Here is a 20,996-nt window from a genome sequence, read left to right as displayed (position 1 = left end):
AACCCTTTTTAAAAAATAACCAGACCCATGATTTGAAGGTAACACTACTTCCAGCCAACTGCCAGGGGCAGGTAAGCCAAAAGATGGCCTTCTCCTTTGAAACAGAGACCTTCGAAGAGTCGGCCTAAGGAAAAGCTAGTCAAGCTATTTTTGTAAATGTATCATTGTTCTTTTAAAAAGTCCTCCTACTCTAAAAAAAAACTTCAATGTGGGAAATTTAGACAAGAACTTCTTAAAAAAAGAAAATTTTAAAAATCATCTGTAAGTTCAGGTTCCTGAGAGGCGGACATTTGCTCCTAAGCAGCTTTCTCCTCTTCCTGTGTGCACATATCTCCGTAGACATACAGACAATATATTACGCTTGAAAACCTTTGGAAAACGCGTCACACTGTCCACAGTATTTTGTGGTCTGCCCTTTAAAGTCATCCCTGTGAACAACTCCCAAGCTCTCAAACAGTATTCCACAATAAAATTGTTAATGGCTTCCTAGTATTTTATGTTTTATTTTTATTTTGGGTTTAATGATATACTTTATGATATACCAGATGAACTCACTTTATTTTCAAGAAGCTGGATTGGGGTTTTCTGGTTAACTCGATTCTCTGGGGCTACAGAGAAACAGGAGCAAGCGTGGCTCAGCAAACCGCAGGAGGGGCAGACTCTCCCTGCTGGCTGCATTTCTAAACGCGCCATGTATTACACTGACCCAGCTGTTAACAAGCAGCCACTGCCTTGCAGCTCTCTGCCACTCTGCTCCTTTGGTAAAAACGCTAACAAGCAACAGATTAACATTCACTTAAAACAAAACAAAACAGGAGAAAGAAGCAAGGAGTGCAGTTCCATAAAATGGTTAAATCAAATCCTAAGTAATTAAAACTGGCCAGTTGAAGTCATTCACCCTTTTGAACACAGTAGTCTAAGATTACAAAAACTTTACATTGGGCCTTGGTTTCCAACATGGAAGTCACAGGAAAAAGGCCTTTAACTGCCTTAGTAATTATTCAGCGAAAGCCAGACAGAGCTCTGTAAGATCCCCTACCTGGCGATGCACGGAGTCTTGGTGCGCGATTTCGTTTTCGAGTTTGTCGTTGAGGTTGTGCACAGAGGTGGCCTCCCACTGCGCCGCGAGATAGCGCTTCTCCAGAGCAGTGATTCTCTCTTCCATGTCTTCCTTTTGGGCCATGGCCTACATTAGGTGTTTCAGACGGAAAAAAGGTGAATGCTAAACAGAGAAAAAACTGGACTAAACTCTAATTTTGAAATCAAATATAAAATTAGTGTCCTCAGAATTCAGTTGATAGAGATGCCAGTTTCCTTCAAGGTGAATGGCAATGTACCTATCTCAAATATCATAAATATTCATAAATATTCACCTACTATGTTTGGCCACTCAGTTTACGAAGCTTATCCTTTTCTACATAAGATTACCCAGAAAAATGGACAATAAAATAGCCCAATCTTGCAAGAATCCCAGGAGGTGAAGGTCTTGACAATGAAGACACGACCTCTGTGTGCCTCACGATGCAAGTGCGCTCCTGCAGGACGGGGCGAAGCCCCTCAAGGACACGATGCTGAGACACTAGGCTCATTTTCTTGGCTAGAAGTTGGATGAAATCTCATGCAATTACCACAAAATTAAAGCAATAACATTAACAAATGGGAACAGAAGTCAAAGTTCAATTTAATTGGATGCAACCTTCTGATGCCTCATTCAGCAGCAAAATTCTATTACACAGTATCGAACACTGAAACCAGGACCAGAACTTTCTGATAGCACCATTCCTGTCCCCCAACCTAAAAGTCCATTTCAGGTCCCTCTTTGTTTACTAAGGAACTCACGTTAGCCACGTCTTAATATTCAAAGTGACGGGTCTTAAAGAAGTTCGAAATCCTCTGCATATTAAACTCCGCCACATAAATAATCTCCTCCTGCTGCCAAAGAATAATATAACTAAACAAGTTCTGTAATAAATGCAGTCTTTTCCTTTGTTTTGAATTCCTACAGAAAACTGCTCACACCGAGTTGCTGAAGGGGCAGTGCGGCTGCTCCGCACCCACGTGAAAAGGTCTGAAGGGTCTTCCCGACAGGCTCTCTGAGATGGTCTCGCAGGGGTGCGCGTGCATGTGTTCTGTTTGTTTACAAAGGACGGGCTGCAGTGACAGGAGGAAGCACCAGAGAAAGTATCCAGCCCTCATTTGCTCTTATAATGATGGTTAGACAGATTCTCGTAAATAATTCTACGTGCAGAAACATGTGCCGGAAACGAGTCTATTTCTGCATATTGTTCCAGCACGCTCCTCACGGCACAGTGTGAGCCAATTCCACTCTCGCTGTGGTCCGACCTCTGACATTCAATACCGTCACCCATCCCTTCGCAGAGCAGAAGGTCAGAGCGCCGGAAGACTGCCAGGAACGCGCCCTTAACGCTCAGCAGATCACGCTCACATCACTTTCAGGGAACAAGCAGACAACCGAAACCAACATTCCCCTTAAGCAAGAAGGAAACCTGAGCATAACGAAGAATAAATTCAGACAGCCTGGAAGCCGTGGACGTGAGGGACCCACAGACCAGGGCACTACAGCCACACCGCAGCACGGCGGGGAGCCGCGGCCACCAGGCTAACAGACCAGCTGGACCGGGGGTCCTCCAGCTCCGAAGACCTCAGGGAAAGGAGGCCTCACCACAGAGATGGGGAGGCGCCTACCACAGCCTCACAGTGCTGTTCTGTTTGGCCGTCACTTATACAGTAACCCAAAGGCTGGAGGGAGCTGGGAGCGTGAGGGACAAGATGAGCGAGGATCAAACCCAAACCGCCCAGCCCTGGGACTCCAGGGCAGCGCCGTCTCCACCACCACTCACTTCGCGGACGTCCCGCTGCAACTTGGTGTTCATTTCCTCAGATTTGATGAGAGCTTTCCTAGCGGTGTCCAGGTCTTTCTCCAGCTCCGTGACGTGACTGGAAAGGGCGGCCAGACGCTCCTTCATCTGCCTCTGCTCTCTCGACTGCTTATCTATGACTTCCTGGAGCTCGATGACTTTAGCAAGGTCCTCCTCGTGGCTTAAGGAACCATTGGAAGATCGCTGCTGGGGGAAAAAATCCTTAAATAGGCTTGTTTGGTGAGCTAGGAAGTAAAGGACTTCCAGGAGGAAGGTAAAACCAAAGCTGATTTACGAGACCTGCTGGATGGCACAGCGCTCACGACACTCAAGCTCGAAGCGGGGCTCGACAACAGTTGTGAAACAGTGCTGCACGCACACTGCGGGCAGATGGAACTAGGAGACGACAAAGAGAAAGCCCACGGACTTGCCTTTCCATTAGTGCTCCGTGTATTTTCTTGTTTGCGGTTTACGTCAAGCACCCCATCTTTGAGCGTTTTTTTCTGATTATTCTGTTCCTTAAGAATCATTAGCTAAAACCAAAAAAAATTGGATAAGAGCAAAGAAATAAGGAAAGATAGCAAACTTCTTTTGGAAAAACATAACTATAAACTGTAACCATAACACAAAAAGAAAACACATGGTGGTGTCACCCACCCTGAGGGGAACCAGGTTATCAAAACAGAGTTTATTATCTCCCGGCCAACCGGGTACTTAAGAGACTTTTGCAACTTGGAAATAAAAGTCTAGTTTACGAGTCATTCAAATGACCCAGATTCAGAAAGATAAAGAACATCCGATATCCACCACTAAGGCATCATACTTTTTTCAAAATTAAGAAGTAAAAATTAACAGCCCTCAATTCCAAGCACACAATGATTTAGCAAGCTTACCTCCTCGTGTGTGGCTCCTAATTCTTCTTCCAACAAACTACATCTTTCAAGTGCTACTCGTAACCGCTCTCTCACCTGAAAACAGCAGGGGTGGAGTGTGTGAGTGCACACTTCTCCAAGCCTTCGCGGACAGTGACCCTATCACTAGCAGAATATAACACAGAACACCTGGAACGTCTCTCATTGATGTTACCGTCATGGAAACTTGCTTTTAACAGCTTTAAATTTTAAGTTTGAGAAAAATCTTCTCCCTAAATAAATTACATTACCCAATTCTTAACAGCAAATCTATAAACGGGATATAATAAATTTTAAAACATTTATGTCAGGGGCTGGCCCCGTGGCCGAGTGGTTAAGTTCGCGCGCTCCGCTGCAGGCGGCCCAGTGTTTCGTCGGTTCGAATCCTGGGCACGGACATGGCACTGCTCATCAGACCACGCTGAGGCAGCGTCCCACATGCCACAACTAGAAGGACCCACAACGAAGAATACACAACTGCGTACCGGGGGCTTTGGGGAGAAAAAGGAAAAAACAACAAACAAAAATCTAAAACATTTCTGCCAACTAATACTTTTTAACCATATAGAACTGTCTTCTTATAGAAGAACTTTGTTGAGAAGAATTCCAGAAGGTACTAAGAGTAAACTGAAGCTGCACACGCACAACGCCTGCCAGGCGCACAGCGCGCAGCCCAAGCCTGGCCCCGGGGGCCGCCGGTACCTTCTCATCCAGAGCTTTGTGGTGCTGGAACAAAAATTTCAGCGCCTTCAGCACTTCCACCTCACTGGACACGCCGGCGGGGGACTGCGCCTGCCTCTTCACCACCGTCATCCTCAGGGACGGCTCGTGCCTGGAGACGAGGTACTCTAAGTGCTCCAACAGCAGCTGGGAGAAAAGGCCAACACAGACGCAAGTTTAAACAACACCTTCAATTGCACATTGGGATTCGGGGCAAATCAATCCTTTCCATCTCATGCTGAACCAGTGTGAATGCCTTCAATCCAGTAGAAAGTTAGAGAAATTCCTCCTCAAATGGATCAAAATACTAATTCTTAACTATGAATTTCAAGAAAAGTATGAGAACGCTGAACTGATCGATCACAGTTAAGTCGTGGGAAAATGTCGAAAATGTGTTTGAAACCAGGTAGAGTGGACGTCTTTCGAGTTTAAAGCCAGCCAGAGTGACTGATAGTGGCCCAGAGGCTCAAGTTCCGGCACCTACTGACCCTGGTGTTGTTTCTTTCGGCCTTCATTTCGGCAATTTCTTCCTCCCTCTCAAGGAGCTGTTCCCTGCACGCACTGAGGTCTTTAATGAGTGCTGCATACTCCTAGAAAATAAGGGGGGAAAGAGATCTTTTAAGGACAGACTCCCAGCAAGCCACCCCAGTCCTCACACAGGCAACCCCAGCCGGAGGCCCTAAGGGACCTCCGTGGGGGGTCGAGCCACCAGCCCAAGACCGCGCAGACGCCGTAACTCAGACGCCACCCTCCCTCCACCCCTGCACCTGGGCACACGCACAGCGGAGGAAGAAGGGACTCCAAGCCCACCTCCTCAGACCCACAGAAGCCCTCGACACGTTCCTGAGCAGGAATCCTGACACCAAGTGGACACAGACATCTTTAAACGACTCGCACCCCGGTGACCTGGAGCCACCGGAGAGTAAAGAGGCCCCGAAGGCCGCCGCCCTGTGCCCAGCCTCCTGCTCTACGCGGATTCTCCCCTGGGGAAGAGCATCCCCAGGAAAAGGCTGATGGCACTCCAACGCTAACGGATTGGCCAAGTAATTACTCAAAGCCAACTCCCTAATGTGGACTTTTCACAAATGCCGGTAAGCCTTTGGTAGGAAGGGGAAGTTTAAGAAGACTTATTTCTGGGGCCGGCCCCGTGGCCAAGCGGTTAAGTTCGCGCACTCCGCTGTGGCGGCCCAGGGTTTCACTGGTTCGGATCCTGGGCGCGGACATGGTACCGCTCATCAGGCCACGCTGAGGCGGCGGCCCACGTGCCACCACTAGAAGGACCTGCAACTAAGACATACAACTATGTACGGGGTCGGGGGGGATTTGGGGAGATAAAGCAGAAAGAAAAAAAAAAAAGAAGACATTTCGTTAGCTAAGGGGAAAAAGTTCCTTGACGACATCACTGAGAGGAGAGGTGCCAGGCGCTCCCCTTGTCAACCGTGGGTCACTTCTAACTGCAACACTGAGCACCCTCACACAAACACGATGTCATTAAGCTGGGGAGAAAGGAAAGCACTCACATTCTCCTGTCAGTTTTTCAATGGAGCAAAACTCCTCTGAAATAATTAAAATTATCTGCCAACTGCCAACGTTTCTCAACATTTTAAGAGTTTTCTCTTTACTGGACAAAGGAACGGATAAAGGTTCACCTAACAAATAATCCAGCTGCCAGTCAAAATACGAAAAGAGGCTGATTGAGGTAATTCTAGAAAATCAATTGACAAACAGGTGGTGTAAAGCTCATTCCTAAATTAATCATTTGCAACTCAAAGTCAGCATTACCATCTGTGGTCAATTAGAATTTGACTTTATAAGGCTAGCCCACAAAAGCCTATTTGAGCCATGATGCAGAACTGAAATACTTACCCCTGGGGGATGAAAGGAAGCAAGCCATATTGTTACATTCCACAATGGAAAAGAGTAAAGTGAAAACATTTATTTTTTTCTCGAATGCTGTTATCTCAAGGGTAACAAATAGAAGGGGATGGGGATGGAGACAGTTTACAGAGATCTTGAAGGACACGTGAACATTTTTGTGGATATAGTCAGCTAACGCCCATTTTATCTAATTTCTTCTTCAAGAGTCTATGACTGTGGGTGATCAACTTCCAGCCTGACAGCATGAGGAGCTCTGCTGACCTGCTCCCCAGTGAAACTCGTGAGATTAATAGATAAAAACAACTATTGGTGGGGCCGGCCCGGTGGCACAGCAGTTAAGTTCACACGTTCCGCTTCAGCAGCCCGGGGTTCGCCGGTTCAGATCCCGGGTGCGGCCATGGCACCGCCTGGCATGCCATGCTGTGGTAGGTGTCCCACATATAAAGCAGAGGAAGATGGGCATGGATGTTAGCTCAGGGCCAGGCTTCCTCAGCGAAAAAGAGGAGGACTGGCAGTAGTTAGCCTAGGGCTAATCTTCCCCCAAAACCAAAAAAACAACTATTCAAAGCCTCTGACCTGGTCCTAAGGGCAAATAACAAATGAAGAAACATCTATTCAAGAAAATCTATGAAGATTCCGTGGAAAGGGACGAGTCTGCGGCTTCTGCACCAAGACTGCTCCCTCCCCCACCCCAGCTCCAGGAGGTAGAGACTCCAATCTAGAGGCTGCAGCCAAGAACACAGGCTTCCCGTCCCCTCGCCCCCATCAGAAGGACTTCTTCCTGGGAGGGGCAGGACAGCAGCATTTCCCACCTGGGCCCCCAGCTACCTGGCGCAGAGGGAAGCATGGTGGAGATGTGCGGGCTCCCAGGTTCTGCCCAACTTCCACTCAAGGAATAGAGGCTCACGCCACACCTTGGGTGGCGCGTGCTGAGAATCCTGGCCCTGATCATCCCCGCCCTCGCTCTCTGAGGCAGTGGTTCCAAGGCTGCAGAGACCCCAGGCTGCTGCCCACCCCTGCCAGTGCTCAGCTCCTAGAGCACAGGTGTCACTCAGAGGAGCCTGCCATTGTCCGCACCAGGCTCCAGAGCCCTAGTTCAGAGATTTTCCGGTGGGGGGGCGGGGGGAGGCAGTAAGAGAGCTCCTAATCTCGTCCAAAAGGAGCTGACTCCACGGGTGAAGTTTAAGCCTAAGGGCGCTCTCAAGAACAGTGGGGGTCAGGTGACAGGCAGCTGGGAGGAGATGACCGGCTTTCCCAAGACACAGCCCAGACGGTACCCCGCTGGTGTGCAGGAGGGAACTGGAGCTTCGGGGAGCTGGGAGGAACCCTCCTGGGGTCAGGGCAAATACCAAACTCTGACCTGGAGACAACTCCTAGAAAGGAGGCAGGATTTGACTGGGTTCGTGTGTAGGGGAATTTATGCCCCAGGGCACTGCTGGAACTAGAGCAATTGGCTGGCAATTAGTGGAGTTAACAGCTGGGTGGGTCAGGGACAGAGGGGAAGAGGGCCCCTACCACTGCCACTACCGCCCAGGGCGACTGGGGGCCTGTCCAGAGCCGCACCTCCCCGTCCCCCCCAGGAGCACAGCCTGGGACCACAGACACAGGCTTCACTGAAATCATCCAGCTACTCAATAAACTGGTTAAAATGGTAGGTATATACGTTTTCATTGTACAAAATTAAGGTTTAACTTTATTTTAGTTCAAATGGATAGACAACAGTTTCAACACCAATAGTTACTCAAGTCATCCTTTCCCCTGCTGAAACGAATCGCTTTACTCCATATGGTCTGTATATTTTATCACAATTTACACACACACGGTGCCCTTGGAGAAAAGGCTGCTCCTGAGAGCACAAGACTGGCTAAAGAACACGGACGACTCTGTACTTCAGTATTCCACCGCAGGCCTGCAAACAGAAAGAAACTCCGGGAACACTAAAAGAAGTCATTCAATGTGCCTTGAAGCCTGACACACACTCCCTCAAGGGAGATGCTGTGTTCAGAAGAGCTGGTAAGAGGGTGAGGCCAGAAGTGGAGGGACCAGGCAGGTATTGCAATGACGCAGGCAAGACCAGGTGAGCGAGCGCACTGTAAGAGAAGTCGGAGGGCTCCGAAGATGCCCTGGAGGAGAGCCAACAGGATGTGCTGACAGACCCAACAGATCTGAGAGGAAGAAAGGCCCAAGACCATGCCAAGGATTCCGGCAGGAGCAAGGGAGGGACGGAGTCACTACGTTCCGAGAAGGGAACGAGCATGGGAAGAGCACGTTCTGAAGAGAGGGGCGGAAGTCCAGTGTGGACTGCTCCATTTGAGATAGCATCAGACACTCACGCGGAGTGAGATACCCAGTGCAGAGCTGCAATTCCCTGTCTGGAGTTCTCGGGAACGTTGGCCAAGACGGGATAGCAATTGCATTCCACGCAAATGGACAAGGCACTGAGCGCAGACAAGAAGAGATGAGGTTCCAGCCCTGTGACAACCTAACATTGGACGGCTGGGAGATGAGGGGCATCAACAAAGCAGACTGGGAGCGGGCAGTGGGCAGGAGGACATGCCGGAATCCAGCGCTCCCAGCAGGAATCAGCCCTATCTCTGATGCTGGCTGACCGATCACTGATAGGTGGATCTGCTGAAAGGCAGGTCAGCGGTGACCGTGAGAACAGCAGTTCTGGCGCAGCGGCAGGGCCGAAAGCCTGACTGGGCTGAGGTCACTAGAGAGCAGGAGGAGAAGCGAAAACTCCTTTGAGGAACTGGGCGGTAGAGGGGGAAGAGAAACAGGGCAGGGGCTGCAGCAGACATGGGTTTAGAAAGACCTTCTGGAGGACGAGACAGTGTGCGAGACAGTGTGCGTGCTGACTGGCAGGAAGCCAGGGGAGCGGTGGGACTGACAGAGTAACTCCCCTGAGTAAGCGCGAGCAGATCGGGCCAAGCGGCCAAGTGCAGAGGTGGCCTTTCCTGGGTGCACACAGTTCGCCCACAGTAAGAGGAAGGGCAGCCGAATACACGGGCACAGATCCAGGTAAATAGGTAGACATGTGGTGAGAGTTTACGCAAGACCTCTTCTGATTTCTTCCGATTTCACTGAGAAAACAGAGGACTTGGCATTAAGTTTCAGGGTGGGTGAGGAGCGCTGGGGAGGGGAAAGGGGAAGGAAGAAAACAGCCACCTAGAAGAGAAGAGTCGCTGTTTGACAGTCACGTGACTGTGGCGGCATGCGGGTCCACTTCCGGTCACTGGTCACGACAGCGGACGGAGAACGCACTTACTGGGTGCAGGCTTCTGCCGGTGAGTACAGTGAAGTGAAAGAGGCGAGGGAGGGGCAGGGCGTGCAAGGCTGTGATGATAACGGACCATGGGATTTCAGGGGGCTGAGGAAGAAGGGAGAGGGGAGAAGGGCGAGGGACCATGACAAGTGGCAGGGGACCTGCAGTCCCAGGAGGGTTGAGTATCAGCGTTTTATTTTTAAGTCTTACTAGCTGTCATGGACAAATTTCGCCACCTTTAAATGAAACGCCTAGTCGAAGCACAACAAGGTGGACACTGGACGCTTCAGGGGGTGCGTCGAAGCTCCCCTGCGCACCGGGACGAGGAGCTGGCTCCTACACGGACTCACACCGCCTGGAAAGAGGGAGCTCCGCCCCGGAGCCCACTTGCGCTCCCATCGAGCCCCTATGCTGGATGCCTGTCACCTCGCTTTCCCGTGACCTCCTCCCGCCCCCCTCCCCGGGCAAGCCTCTGTCTCTTTCATGCAGTTCCCCTAAGTTCTTCCTAACAGCCCAGACTGTCTTCGTTCACCTGTAAAGAGAATATGCTTCATTCCTATCGCTGGGTTATATCTCAAAAGAAATCTGTGACACACTGCTTTGGCCATGGTAGAAAACACATTTACAGAACTTGACAATTATTTTTACTCCTTAAAGAAAAACCTTTTCCCTTGGCTCAAAAGAATTCGACAACTGAAAAAGCATCAAAGCAAATTTAAACTTAGGAGTTTAGATAAACATTAGACAGGAAATTCCAAAGTTTAAGATTCCAGAAGCACGTTCATACGTGCACTGTGTATCATTATTGCAGAAAAAACTAGCACAGGCTGAACAAACCCCAAATATGTGCAGTAAATGACCTCCTCTATTACCATCACAGGAATCTAATTGTCAGCATCTACCTTTTTCCTCTTTAGAAAAAAAACGTTGCTCTAAAAAATACTGTAAGCCACATATACTACTAGTCTAAAGTGTCATTCTATTTACTATAATTAAAGTATCTCTGAAACTGAACAGATCCAATAATCACTGGGATACTTTCATTTAAAGTATAAGTCTGAGCAATACAGATTTGCATTTCCGTTTGACACTTTCTAGGATTGAGAACAGGGAAGGTAACAGCCATTAACACCAGCTCAAGAACTTGGTTTCACATAACCCTCAAAAATGCTGACATTTAGCATTTCTGGACAAAAGGTTCAGATCTGGATAACAGGTCCAGATTATGCAAACCAGACATTATTTATCAAAATCCGCCATGAGACCAATTTTAAGTTACGTCCTATGGATCAGATGCAACATTTAGCTCTGAAAGCAAAGAACATTCTTTCTTCCCAGTCATTCCAGTAGCTCCCAGCAACTGCAGGACTCTGGGCTGGAAGCAGCCGCCCTGCCCACTCCCCCACCCCCACGTGAGTCCTGACCCCCCCCCCGCCCTCCCCCAAATTCTTCACTCGGCCATCCCATGCTGCGCTTCAGCATCTTTCACTCTCTAGCATCTCCATCAGTACTTTCGTTTTATGTTTTACCTACTCTTCATTATTTTCGCTAACCTGCTGAAACAGGAGCGAAGCTTCAGTGGCGGCAAAAAGTACCCGTCCTCTTGGTGTGGGGACAGGGAGGGTAATAAACAAATAGAAACAGGGTCTAACTGTTAGCACACCAAACGAACCCCTGAAAAGCTGACTTGCAGAACTGACAGATTATCTTGTGCCAGCAGAAGCTACCCGCTTCAGCCTTAGGTTTTAAAGCATGTCAAATTGTGAAATAAGGGAAATTGGAAGTTTATTTACGAGTCAGCAAATCATATGTTTCAAAACTCCAGCATCTTGATTAAAAGTGTGCTTAGAAAGGTTATTACAACTATCTATTCCTGTTAACAGACTATGTCTAACTGTCTGCTGATGTCGCATCTAACGACGGGAGGAGAGGGACACTCAGAAGACAGCAAACTTTACGCCCTTGGAAAAGCTGACCATCAGCTCACTGGACTTGTGGAAAGCCACTTTTAAGGCAACAGCACGGGATTTTCAGTCACTGAACGTCATTTGCAAGCAACAGAGTAAAATGCATAAGCAGTTACAAAGTCCCAATACATCTAATTTCTTTTGTCGGTTTCTCTTTAAGAAACGGATACTGACACAATTTATGCTGCTGCTCAGCATTTAGGGATTCATAGCAGAGACTGTATAATCCGAACCAAAAAAGACAGTACAGCACAGTATTTCAGCGTCATCTCAACTTGGTTCACAGCAAACACACACCATGCGTATTTTTTACGTCTTTAAGGTAACACAGAGACGGACACCCAGCAAACAGCTAATGCAGGTTACCCACTGGGACTGGGAAAGGGGGCTGAAGCGAGACTTCGTTTTTAATTTATATTCCTTTTTAAATTTTTAACTATGTCCTTGCCTTGTATTTAAAAAAAAAAAAAAAGACCAATCCTCCCTTCTCTTTTTGTCTCCCAAAACCATGCTAGAGCACAGGACGCGACCAGAATATGGACTGTCCACGTGGACACAGAACTTGTTCAGAAATACCTGGCCCCTCAGCCACCACACCCCAATCCTGAATCCTGTTCTTGCTCTCTGCAACCTGGCCTCAGGCCCCGCTGCTGCCCTGAAAGCGCTCTGGCTCAGACACAGCAATCCGCTCGCCTGCGCTAACCCCAGGCAGGCTTCGTGCTCGCTGACCTCGCCAACCACCATCAGGGAGCATGCGATCCCACCTTCCCCTTCTCTTCCCCTCGTCCTTTTCCCTGCTCATCTCGTAACTGCTGAACAAAAGGTTCCTGGGTGCCCTGTTCACTCTCCACACCTGTGTCCTGTGTCCAAGGCTTTAAGCCCCCACCCCGGCAACTGTCCAACTGCCCGTCAGACATCTCTACTTGGACGCTTAAACCACCTTCCCCAAACGGAGTTCATCACCCTCCTCCCTGACCCAGCCCCCAACTCCTCCCAGGCCCTCACTCAACTCAGCAGAGGAACCACCCAGGCAGTTGTCCAAGCCAGACTCCCGGACGTCACATCACCCACTTCCTCTCCCCCCACATTAACCAGCTGCTGGGTACTAATTCTGCCTCCTACCTGGATCTTCTGGAGGGTCCTCGCTGCCTCCTGCTCTGCCTAGGCCACCAGGTCTCCTTGGTCTGGAGGGTGGTTCCAGAAGTCAGCTCCCGCAGCTCTGACCCTGCCTCTCTCTCCAGCCTCCTCCCTCATCACTCTGTGTCTCCTACACGGCATGTCAGTCCCAACTCATCTACAGTTCCTAGAACACGTCTGTGCCTCGGCTGTGCCCTCTGCCTCAGGTCTGTGAATCGGCCGGTCTTCCCCTGGCCACCACTTGCCCTGCTCAGTTCACGGCCTAAGGGCCGTGTGCTGCAGAACAAAACACCCGTCCACCTCAGAGGTTTGCAGGCGGCACAGGGAACCGTGCTGTCCAGACCAGCTGCCTAAAAACCACCTGTGCAGCTGATGAAAATACAGACTCCTAGGCCTCAGCCTACTGAATCAACATTTCTGGGGTGGAACCTGGAATATGTATTTTTTTTTTTTTTTTTATTAATGTTATGATAGATTACAACCTTGTGAGATTTCAGTTGTACATTTTTGTTAGTCATGTTGTGGGTACACCACTTCCCCCTCCGTACCCTCCCCCCACCCCCCCCCTTTTCCCTGGTAACCACCGATCAGATCTCCTTATCAATATGCTAATTTCCACCTATGAGTGGAGTCATATAGAGTTCGTCTTTCTCTGACTGACTTATTTCGCTTAACATAATGCCCTCGAGGTCCATCCACATTGTTGTGAATGGGCCAATTTCGTCTTTTTTTATGGCTGAGTAGTATTCCATTGTGTATATATACCACATCTTCTTTATCCAATCATCAGTTTCTGGGCATGTAGGCTGGTTCCACGTCTTGGCTATTGTAAATAATGCTGCGATGAACATAGGGGTGCAACGGACTCTTGAGATATCTGATATCAGGTTCTTAGGATAGATACCCAGTAATGGGATGGCTGGGTCATAGGGTATTTCTATTTTTAACTTTTTGAGAAATCTCCATACTGTTTTCCATAGTGGCTGTACCAGTTTGCATTCCCACCAACAGTGTATGAGGGTTCCTCTTTCTCCACAACCTCTCCAACATTTGTCGTTCTTGGTTTTGGATGTTTTTGCCAATCTAACGGGGGTAAGGTGATATCTTAGTGTAGTTTTGATTTGCATTTCCCTGATGATTAGCGATGATGAACATCTTTTCATGTGTCTATTGGCCATATTCATATCTTCTTTTGAGAAATGTCTGTTCATGTCCTCTGCCCATTTTTTGATCGGGTTGTTTGTTTTTTTGTTGTTAAGCAGTGTGAGTTCTTTGTATATTATGGAGATTAACCCTTTGTCGGATAAGTGGCTTGTAAATATTTTTTCCCAATTAGTGAGCTGTTTTTTTGTTTCAATCCTGTTTTCCCTTGCCTTGAAGAAGCTCTTTAGTCTGATGAAGTCCCATTTGTTTATTCTTTCTATTGTTTCCCTCAACTGAGGAGTTACAGTGTCCGAAAAGATTCTTTTGAAACTGATGTCAAAGAGTGTACTGCCTATATTCTCTTCCAAAAGACTTATTGTCTCAGGCCTAATCTTTAGGTCTTTGATCCATTTTGAGTTTATTTTGGTGTGTGGTGAAAAAGAATGGTCAATTTTCAATCTTTTGCATGTGGCTGTCCAGTTTTCCCAGCACCATTTGTTGAAGAGACTTTCTTTTCTCCATTGTAGGCCCTCTGCTCCTTTGTCGAAGATTAGCTGTCCATAGATGTGTGGTTTTATCTCTGGGCTTTCAATTCTGTTCCATTGATCTGTGGACCTGTTTTTGTACCAGTACCATGCTGTTTTGAACTACAAGACTTTCTTGAAAGAAATAGGCGATGACATAAAGAGATGGAAAAACATTCCTTGCACATGGATTGGAAGAATAAACATAGTTAAAATGTCCATACTACCTAAAGCAATATACAGGTTCAATGCTATCCCAATCAGAATCCCAAGAACATTCTTCACAGAAATTGAACAAACAACCCTAAAATTCATATGGGGCAACAAAAGACCGCGAATTGCTAAAGCAATCCTGAGCAAGAAAAACAAAGCCGGCGGAATCACAATCCCCGATTTCAAAACATACTACAAAGCTACAGTGGAATATGTATTTTTAAAGGCTTCCCAGGGGAATTCAGTAGCCATGCTGGGAAACAACTGACCTTTATGACCTTGGACTGGTCACTTAGTTCTCCATCTTGACCACTCATCTAAAAATATGGGGAGCAATATCTACGTTCTACCACGGCCACAAGTGTGACATCAAATGAGGACGCTGGAAATGAGCCACTCCGCTGAAAGGCCTCACTGTCAGCCCTCAAACACAGGCGACGGCCGCCACCTGGCCCCGCCGAGCTCCTTCCACAGCATCTCCGGGCGTTTCCACCAGGAGCAGGTGGCTAACAGGGTTCTGACGGGCTGATTTTTGCAATATTGCTAAAACGGATGTCACTTAAGTACCTTCAAACGTTAGCTCAGCTCTTAACAGAAGCATTCCCACCCATGATGGGGAAAACGATCACACGTACACTCACCTTCTTCCAACAGGGACCACTGGCTGGCTTTCCAGCCCGCACTGTCACCTCCCATTACCGTCGCCACCGCACTTCAGAGGCGGTCTGCACTCCGCCCCGCGTCCCCGTGCTCATGCCCGCCCAGGTTCTCGCTGTCCGCCCCCTCTCCCTGCCACTCACCGACCTACTGCTCTCCAAGATCAGCAAACCTGAGCGCCACCCAGCCCTCCGCTCTCCCTGCGCTGGACCCTTCGCCAGCTGTCGGCCCCGGGGTCTGCTCTCGTCTTCCAAAACTCGTCTCTGCTAAGTGCTGAGCAGCCACTGCTCCCAACAGCAGCTCAAACCTGTTCTGCCAAAAACCGAACGTGACTTCCATTTGGAGGAGAAAAAAACTACCTTAGTGTTTTTTTTTTTAATGTACGTCTGGACCAGGTCAAAAATACACTGTGCCAGATGGTTACAGATTTACCCATAATGGCCAAAACCTGGAAGCAACCAAGAAGTCCCTCAGTGGGTGAGTGGATGAACTATGGTCCACCCAGACAATGGAGTACTATTCAGCACTAATAAGAAGGAGCTATTAAGCCGTGAAAAGATACCGAGGAATCTTAAATGCACATTCCTTGGTGAAAGAAGCTAATCTTGGTGAAAGAATCACATACTGTATGATTCCAACTATATGACATTCTGGAAAAGGGAAAACTATGGAGATGCTCGAAAGATCAGTGATGGCCAGGGCTGGGGGAAGGGAAGGATGCACAGGGGGAGCACGGGATTTCAGGGCAGTGAAACTACTCCGGATGACCTATAATGGTGGACACAGGTCCTTACACACGTGTTCAGCCCACAGCAGGTCCAGCACCAAGAGCGAACCCTGACGTCAACCGTGGACTCTGGGTGGTGACGATGCATCAACGTAGGTTCAAGGACTGTAACCAATGTGCCACGCTGGTGGGGGGTGTGGACAGTAGGGGAGGCTGGGGGAGTGGGGGGCAGGAGGTATACGGGAAACCTCTGTATCTCCCCCTCAATTCTGCTGTAAGCCCAAAATGGCTCTAAAAAATAAAGTTTATGGAAAAAAACCATCCTGTGCCTCTTTCCTAACTGTTGGCTTGGCAACTAGGGAGGATGCATTGTGTGGGAGTCTAATTCCAAACGAGCATCCTTTAGAGCCAAACCTGAGCATCTCTGTAGGATGCGGTCTGTCCACCGGCTGCAGGGGCACTGCCAGGCGGCAACAACACAAACACAACTCACAACTTGGTCTGCCCACTCTGACATTTGATCATTTTTGACATCTTAACTTTTTTTACTCTTGAGAGAACTGCATTACCTCACAGTAATTGAAACACTGATGTGAATTTCTTTTCCCCCCAAGACTGGCACCTGAGCTAACAACTGCTGCCAATCTTCTTCTTCCCTTTTTTCTTTCTGCTTTTTCTCCCCAAATCCCCCCAGTACATAGTTGTATCTCCTAGTTGTGGGTCCTTCTAGTTGTGGCATGTGGGACACTGCCTCGGTGTGGCCTGACAAGTGGTGCCATGTCCATGCCCAGGATCCGAACCAGTGAAGCCCCGGGCCGCCGCAGCAGAACGCGGGAACTTAACCACTCGGCCGTGGGCCGGCCCCTGATGTGACTATTTTATAACACTATTTTCAATCCACATCACTCAAAGTCAGAAAAAATGGGACCACACTGCTTTTCTTTTCTTTTCTTTTTGAGATTTTTTACTACGACAAAAGTCACTAACATAAAATTCACCATCTTAACCATTTTCAAGAGTACAATTCAGTGATTTTCAGCATATTCACAATGTTGAGTTACCATCACCAGTAATTCCAGAACATTTTGGTCACGCCCCAAAAGCTGATCCATTAGCAGTCACTCCCCATTACCTCCCCCCCAGCCCCTGGCAGCCACAAATCCGCTGAGTCCACGGACTCGCCTGTTCTGGACGTTTCGTATAAATGAAATCACACAATATCTGTCCTTCCGTGTCTGGTGTCTTTCAGTCAGCATCACATATTTAAGGTTCATCCACATCGTAGCGTGTGTCAGGGCCTTGTTCACTTTTATGGCTGAATAACATTCGACCGCATGGATGGACCATGTTTTGTTTATCCCTTCATTCGCTGATGAACATGTGGGTTGCTTCCACTTCCTAGCGATCACGAATAATGCTGCTATGAACGTTCCTGCACAAGTTTTCATGTGGGTTTATGCTATGTTTTCTCTCGGGTGTACACATGGGTAGACACATTTCTTTACAATGGCAATGAGTGAATTATTCCTTTTTTTTTTTTTTTTAAAGATTTTATTTTTTCCTTTTTCTCCCCAAAGCCCCCCAGTACATAGTTGTATATTCTTCGTTGTGGGTCCTTCTAGTTGTAGCACGTGGGACGCTGCCTCAGCGTGGTTTGATGAGCAGAGCTATGTCCGTGCCCAGGATTCGAACTGACGAAACACTGGGCCGCCTGCAGCAGAGCGCACAGACTTAACCACTCGGCCACGGGGCCAGCCCCGAATTGTTCCATTTTTGTTCCTCATTTCCAATTTAAATTTCTAGCTATGTTAGCCATCACTCCTTTCTTCTTTGGAAGGCATCTGCTTTTAAGCAAAAATGGGGATTTACTCATGGGCAGTGAGTATAAGATTTGCTTCACGTATTTTTACCTTTCTGCTAAATAGTAAACCAAAATGTTTTCGGTTGTTACAAGCATGTTGTATTTAAACACAAATAATGTCTCACAATTAGTCAAGACAATGTGAAATATGAATGCACACGTATATTTCAAAACAATCTGAAATATTAGTGTGAAAGTATATTTCAGAAGCATAACATTTCAGTGCATAATAACAGCGAAATACTCACAGGCAAAAACATTCTGATTAAATTTTTCAAACGGAGCCTGAGCGGCAGGGGAGAATCAAACCAATGAAATAAAAAATCAAGGGCAGAAATATTTATTCAAATAGGAATGAGTGCCTTCTGGAATCTTCTAGGTAGGTTTTTTTTTTTAAACATCACTTTTTTACAAAAGACGACTACCTTAAAGAGTTTCAGATAAATTAACAACACTAGATAATAATAAAATGAAAACACAATATGAAGCATATTAATGTCCAGTTTATATTCACACCATGTTTCAAACTTTCCAGTAAAGCAAGTATGTGATTTTTGGCGCTGCTCGTGCTTACTGGAGTATAAAATAGTTTTCATTTTCGAATACTTCCTTTCATAGATCTATGCACGTGCCAAAAAACCACTGAATCATAAAGAAACTGTCTTTAAAGTATGAGACCAGAAACTGCCTGCCTGACCTTGACAGCCTAAAGCCATCATTAGGAGCAGCGTAAAATCCACATTTCCACGGAGATGTTTTGGCCACCACAAACTTTTACAAAACAGGGATAGCGGCAGCAATGGAAGGATGCTCAGGACAGAGCTCTTTTTCACACCAACTTTTAAAACTTTGTTTTTTACAAATGGTAATAAAGGTATCCATGGAGGCCTCCCTTCCAGCCCTGGTGGCTCTTCAACTCGGCAGGCAGCTGAAGGCAGACGCTCCCCGTTTATCCCGAGGTTCGACGCGCGGAGAATCCAGTGAGACACGCATTCCCTCTAGTGCCTCTCCAGCAGGGACACGGCCTGAGGAGGGCCGGCCGGCTCGCAGCGTCCTCCTCCTCTCACAGCCGCACTGACACAAAAGCCGTAACGTATTTATTCTTCTCCTACCGATGGACACTTACGACTGTGCTTCCGATCTTTAGCTCTGACAAACAGCATGGCAACAAATAACCTTGTACATGTATCATTCTGCACGTGTGCCAAGTGCATCTGCAGGATAAAACCTTAGAACTTCTGAGTCAAAGGTCAGTTGCAATTTTAATAGCTACTGCTAAATTATTCCTCCTGGGCCAGCAGCTTATGAAACACCTGTTTCCTGTAGCTCTGCCACCCTGGTGTGTTATTAAACTTTAGGGCCCACTTTCTTTTTTGGATCCATCTTCCATTCCCTGTCGCCCATCAAATAGGGGTCTCCAAAATCTTCTCATATGACAGGGACTGAACGCATGCCTGGGCATTTGGTGAGAGTTCCAGAGGCAATATGTTCTTCGTGACCCTCCGTCACTCCCCTGGCCCTCTCATGACCAAGGGAACTCTTCTGACATTTCACCTGCAAAGAAGGCTCAGCTCGTATGCGAGACTGTTGTACTTGCCCAGGTCTCTACTTGACAATCTGTGATACGAACGGCACCTTGTCCTTATTTCAGTCACGGTTATTCATTTTTCTCGGATCAAATACAATTGAGATTGGTCTGTGTTTACTTATCCTAACACACTTTTATGGAGTGGCCACCTCTTCTTTCACATTTCTCTATTTTTCTATGGAATGGCTTCTGATCATCTTCTCTTAAACTCATTCATCAGCAGAAGGTACAAACATCTGACTTGCGTCTTCGGTGCAGTCGTGCCCAAACATTTACAGAATGAAATGTTTCACCGTAAACTAACTTTTTAAATTTACTTTATTTTATAATTAGGATATTGTACTGATTTTTTAAAATTATGTACAAAAAGGAGGTACTGGATTGCTCTGAGGGACAGACCCAGAAATGGACCTGCTGGCTCAAAGACCTATGGAATTGAATTCTCAACGTTTCTAATGTTATAAATTGCAGTGTACTAAATAAAGATTAGTTTTACTGTTTTTGTCATTTCCTCATACATTTATAATTTAAGAGAGTTTGCAATGTCTTGAAAAAAACGTAACAGTCACAAACACAATCGTCTCCATCAATGATTAAGATTGCTTTGTAGCGGGCCAGCTGCATGGTCATTTTTATAGTCCCATGCAAAGTGAGGACTGTCTTACTACTTTTTAGAAGATAAAACATTATTCGCAAAAATAATGTTTTATTTCACTGCAATTTCTCTATGTAGAATCTTTGCCCTTTCTTTTTGGCCAGGAAGACTGCCCCCGAGCTAACATCTGTTGCCAATTTTCCTCTACTTGGCATGTGGGTTGCTGGCACAGCATGGCTGACGAGTGGAGTAGGTCTGTGCCCAGGAGCCAAACCCGAAACCCAGGCCACTGAAGTGCAGTGCACCGAACTTAACCACACCAGGGGGCTGGCCCCAAATCTTTGCCTTTTTTAACCTCCCATGGCAATAAAGGACAGATTAAAATATTACGCTATTACATAACAGTAGAAATAATCACAAACCTGTGATTATTCAGCTTGACACCCCAGTTATGAAGCTTATGTAAACATCACATACATAGTCTGTGTGCCTAAACACAAGGGGACTTCAAGGGGCCAGCCCCCCATTTCCCTACGAAGACGCTGCCCGAAAGCTTGGCCACGTTAACACACCCTTCCAGGAAAGTAGAGCACCAGCCGACTCTGACTCCTACTCAGCCCCACAAATTTATTACAGTAAACAGGCAGACAAAAGTGTTCGTGCCAGCTGCACGCTAAGTTACCACATCGAACATGCTTACTCTGCACTTACATCACCAGGCTTTAAAACATCTCCGCGAGACCCTTAAACTATGTTTCCTAGTCTTCCTTGCTTGACAACAGCAGCTCATCTTTTAGTGAGCCCTTGGAGACTCATCTGACAGCATCTACCACGAGGGAGTCCCTACGTTAGGACGCTCCACCTGCGAGTCACTGCTCCGTCACTCACACTCCGCCACGTTCCAGAACCACTGGTGGTCCCGCCTTAGCAT

At 47.3% G+C, this 20,996-nt stretch overlaps 1 protein-coding gene and 1 long non-coding RNA gene across 18 annotated transcripts in view; one reads left to right on the top strand and one right to left on the bottom strand.

The window, feature by feature from the left end:
* LOC138916693 (liprin-alpha-1-like) overlaps window positions 1–20,996 on the bottom strand; it is a 104,229-nt gene that overhangs the window by 56,008 nt on the left and 27,225 nt on the right. For 12 of the 17 annotated variants that reach the window (XR_011424009.1, XR_011424010.1, XR_011424011.1 and 9 more), the window contains 6 exons: window positions 4,999–5,100; window positions 4,493–4,657; window positions 3,773–3,847; window positions 3,311–3,412; window positions 2,862–3,086; window positions 1,040–1,186 (listed from right to left, as the gene is read on the bottom strand). Coding sequence is in view for 13 of the 17 variants with exons in the window: in XM_070229849.1 (XP_070085950.1) it covers window positions 1,040–1,186; window positions 2,862–3,086; window positions 3,311–3,412; window positions 3,773–3,847; window positions 4,493–4,657; window positions 4,999–5,100 (816 nt within the window). In the remaining 4 variants the exon portion in view is untranslated. The remainder of the gene's footprint in view (window positions 1–1,039; window positions 1,187–2,861; window positions 3,087–3,310; window positions 3,413–3,772; window positions 3,848–4,492; window positions 4,658–4,998; window positions 5,101–20,996) is intronic. The other 5 variants (XM_070229848.1, XM_070229854.1, XM_070229851.1 and 2 more) reach the window with 1 other exon arrangement.
* LOC138916696 (uncharacterized) lies at window positions 8,002–19,774 on the top strand. Its single transcript, XR_011424012.1, has 2 exons — window positions 8,002–9,675; window positions 11,537–19,774. It is a non-coding gene; the product is annotated as an uncharacterized lncRNA (long non-coding RNA).

This window comes from Equus caballus, chromosome 12 (genome assembly GCF_041296265.1).
Source record: "Equus caballus isolate H_3958 breed thoroughbred chromosome 12, TB-T2T, whole genome shotgun sequence".
Classification (NCBI taxonomy): Eukaryota; Metazoa; Chordata; class Mammalia; order Perissodactyla; family Equidae; genus Equus; species Equus caballus.
The sequence above is the reverse complement of the archived record's forward strand: the minus strand, read 5'-3'. Positions and strand labels throughout refer to the sequence as shown.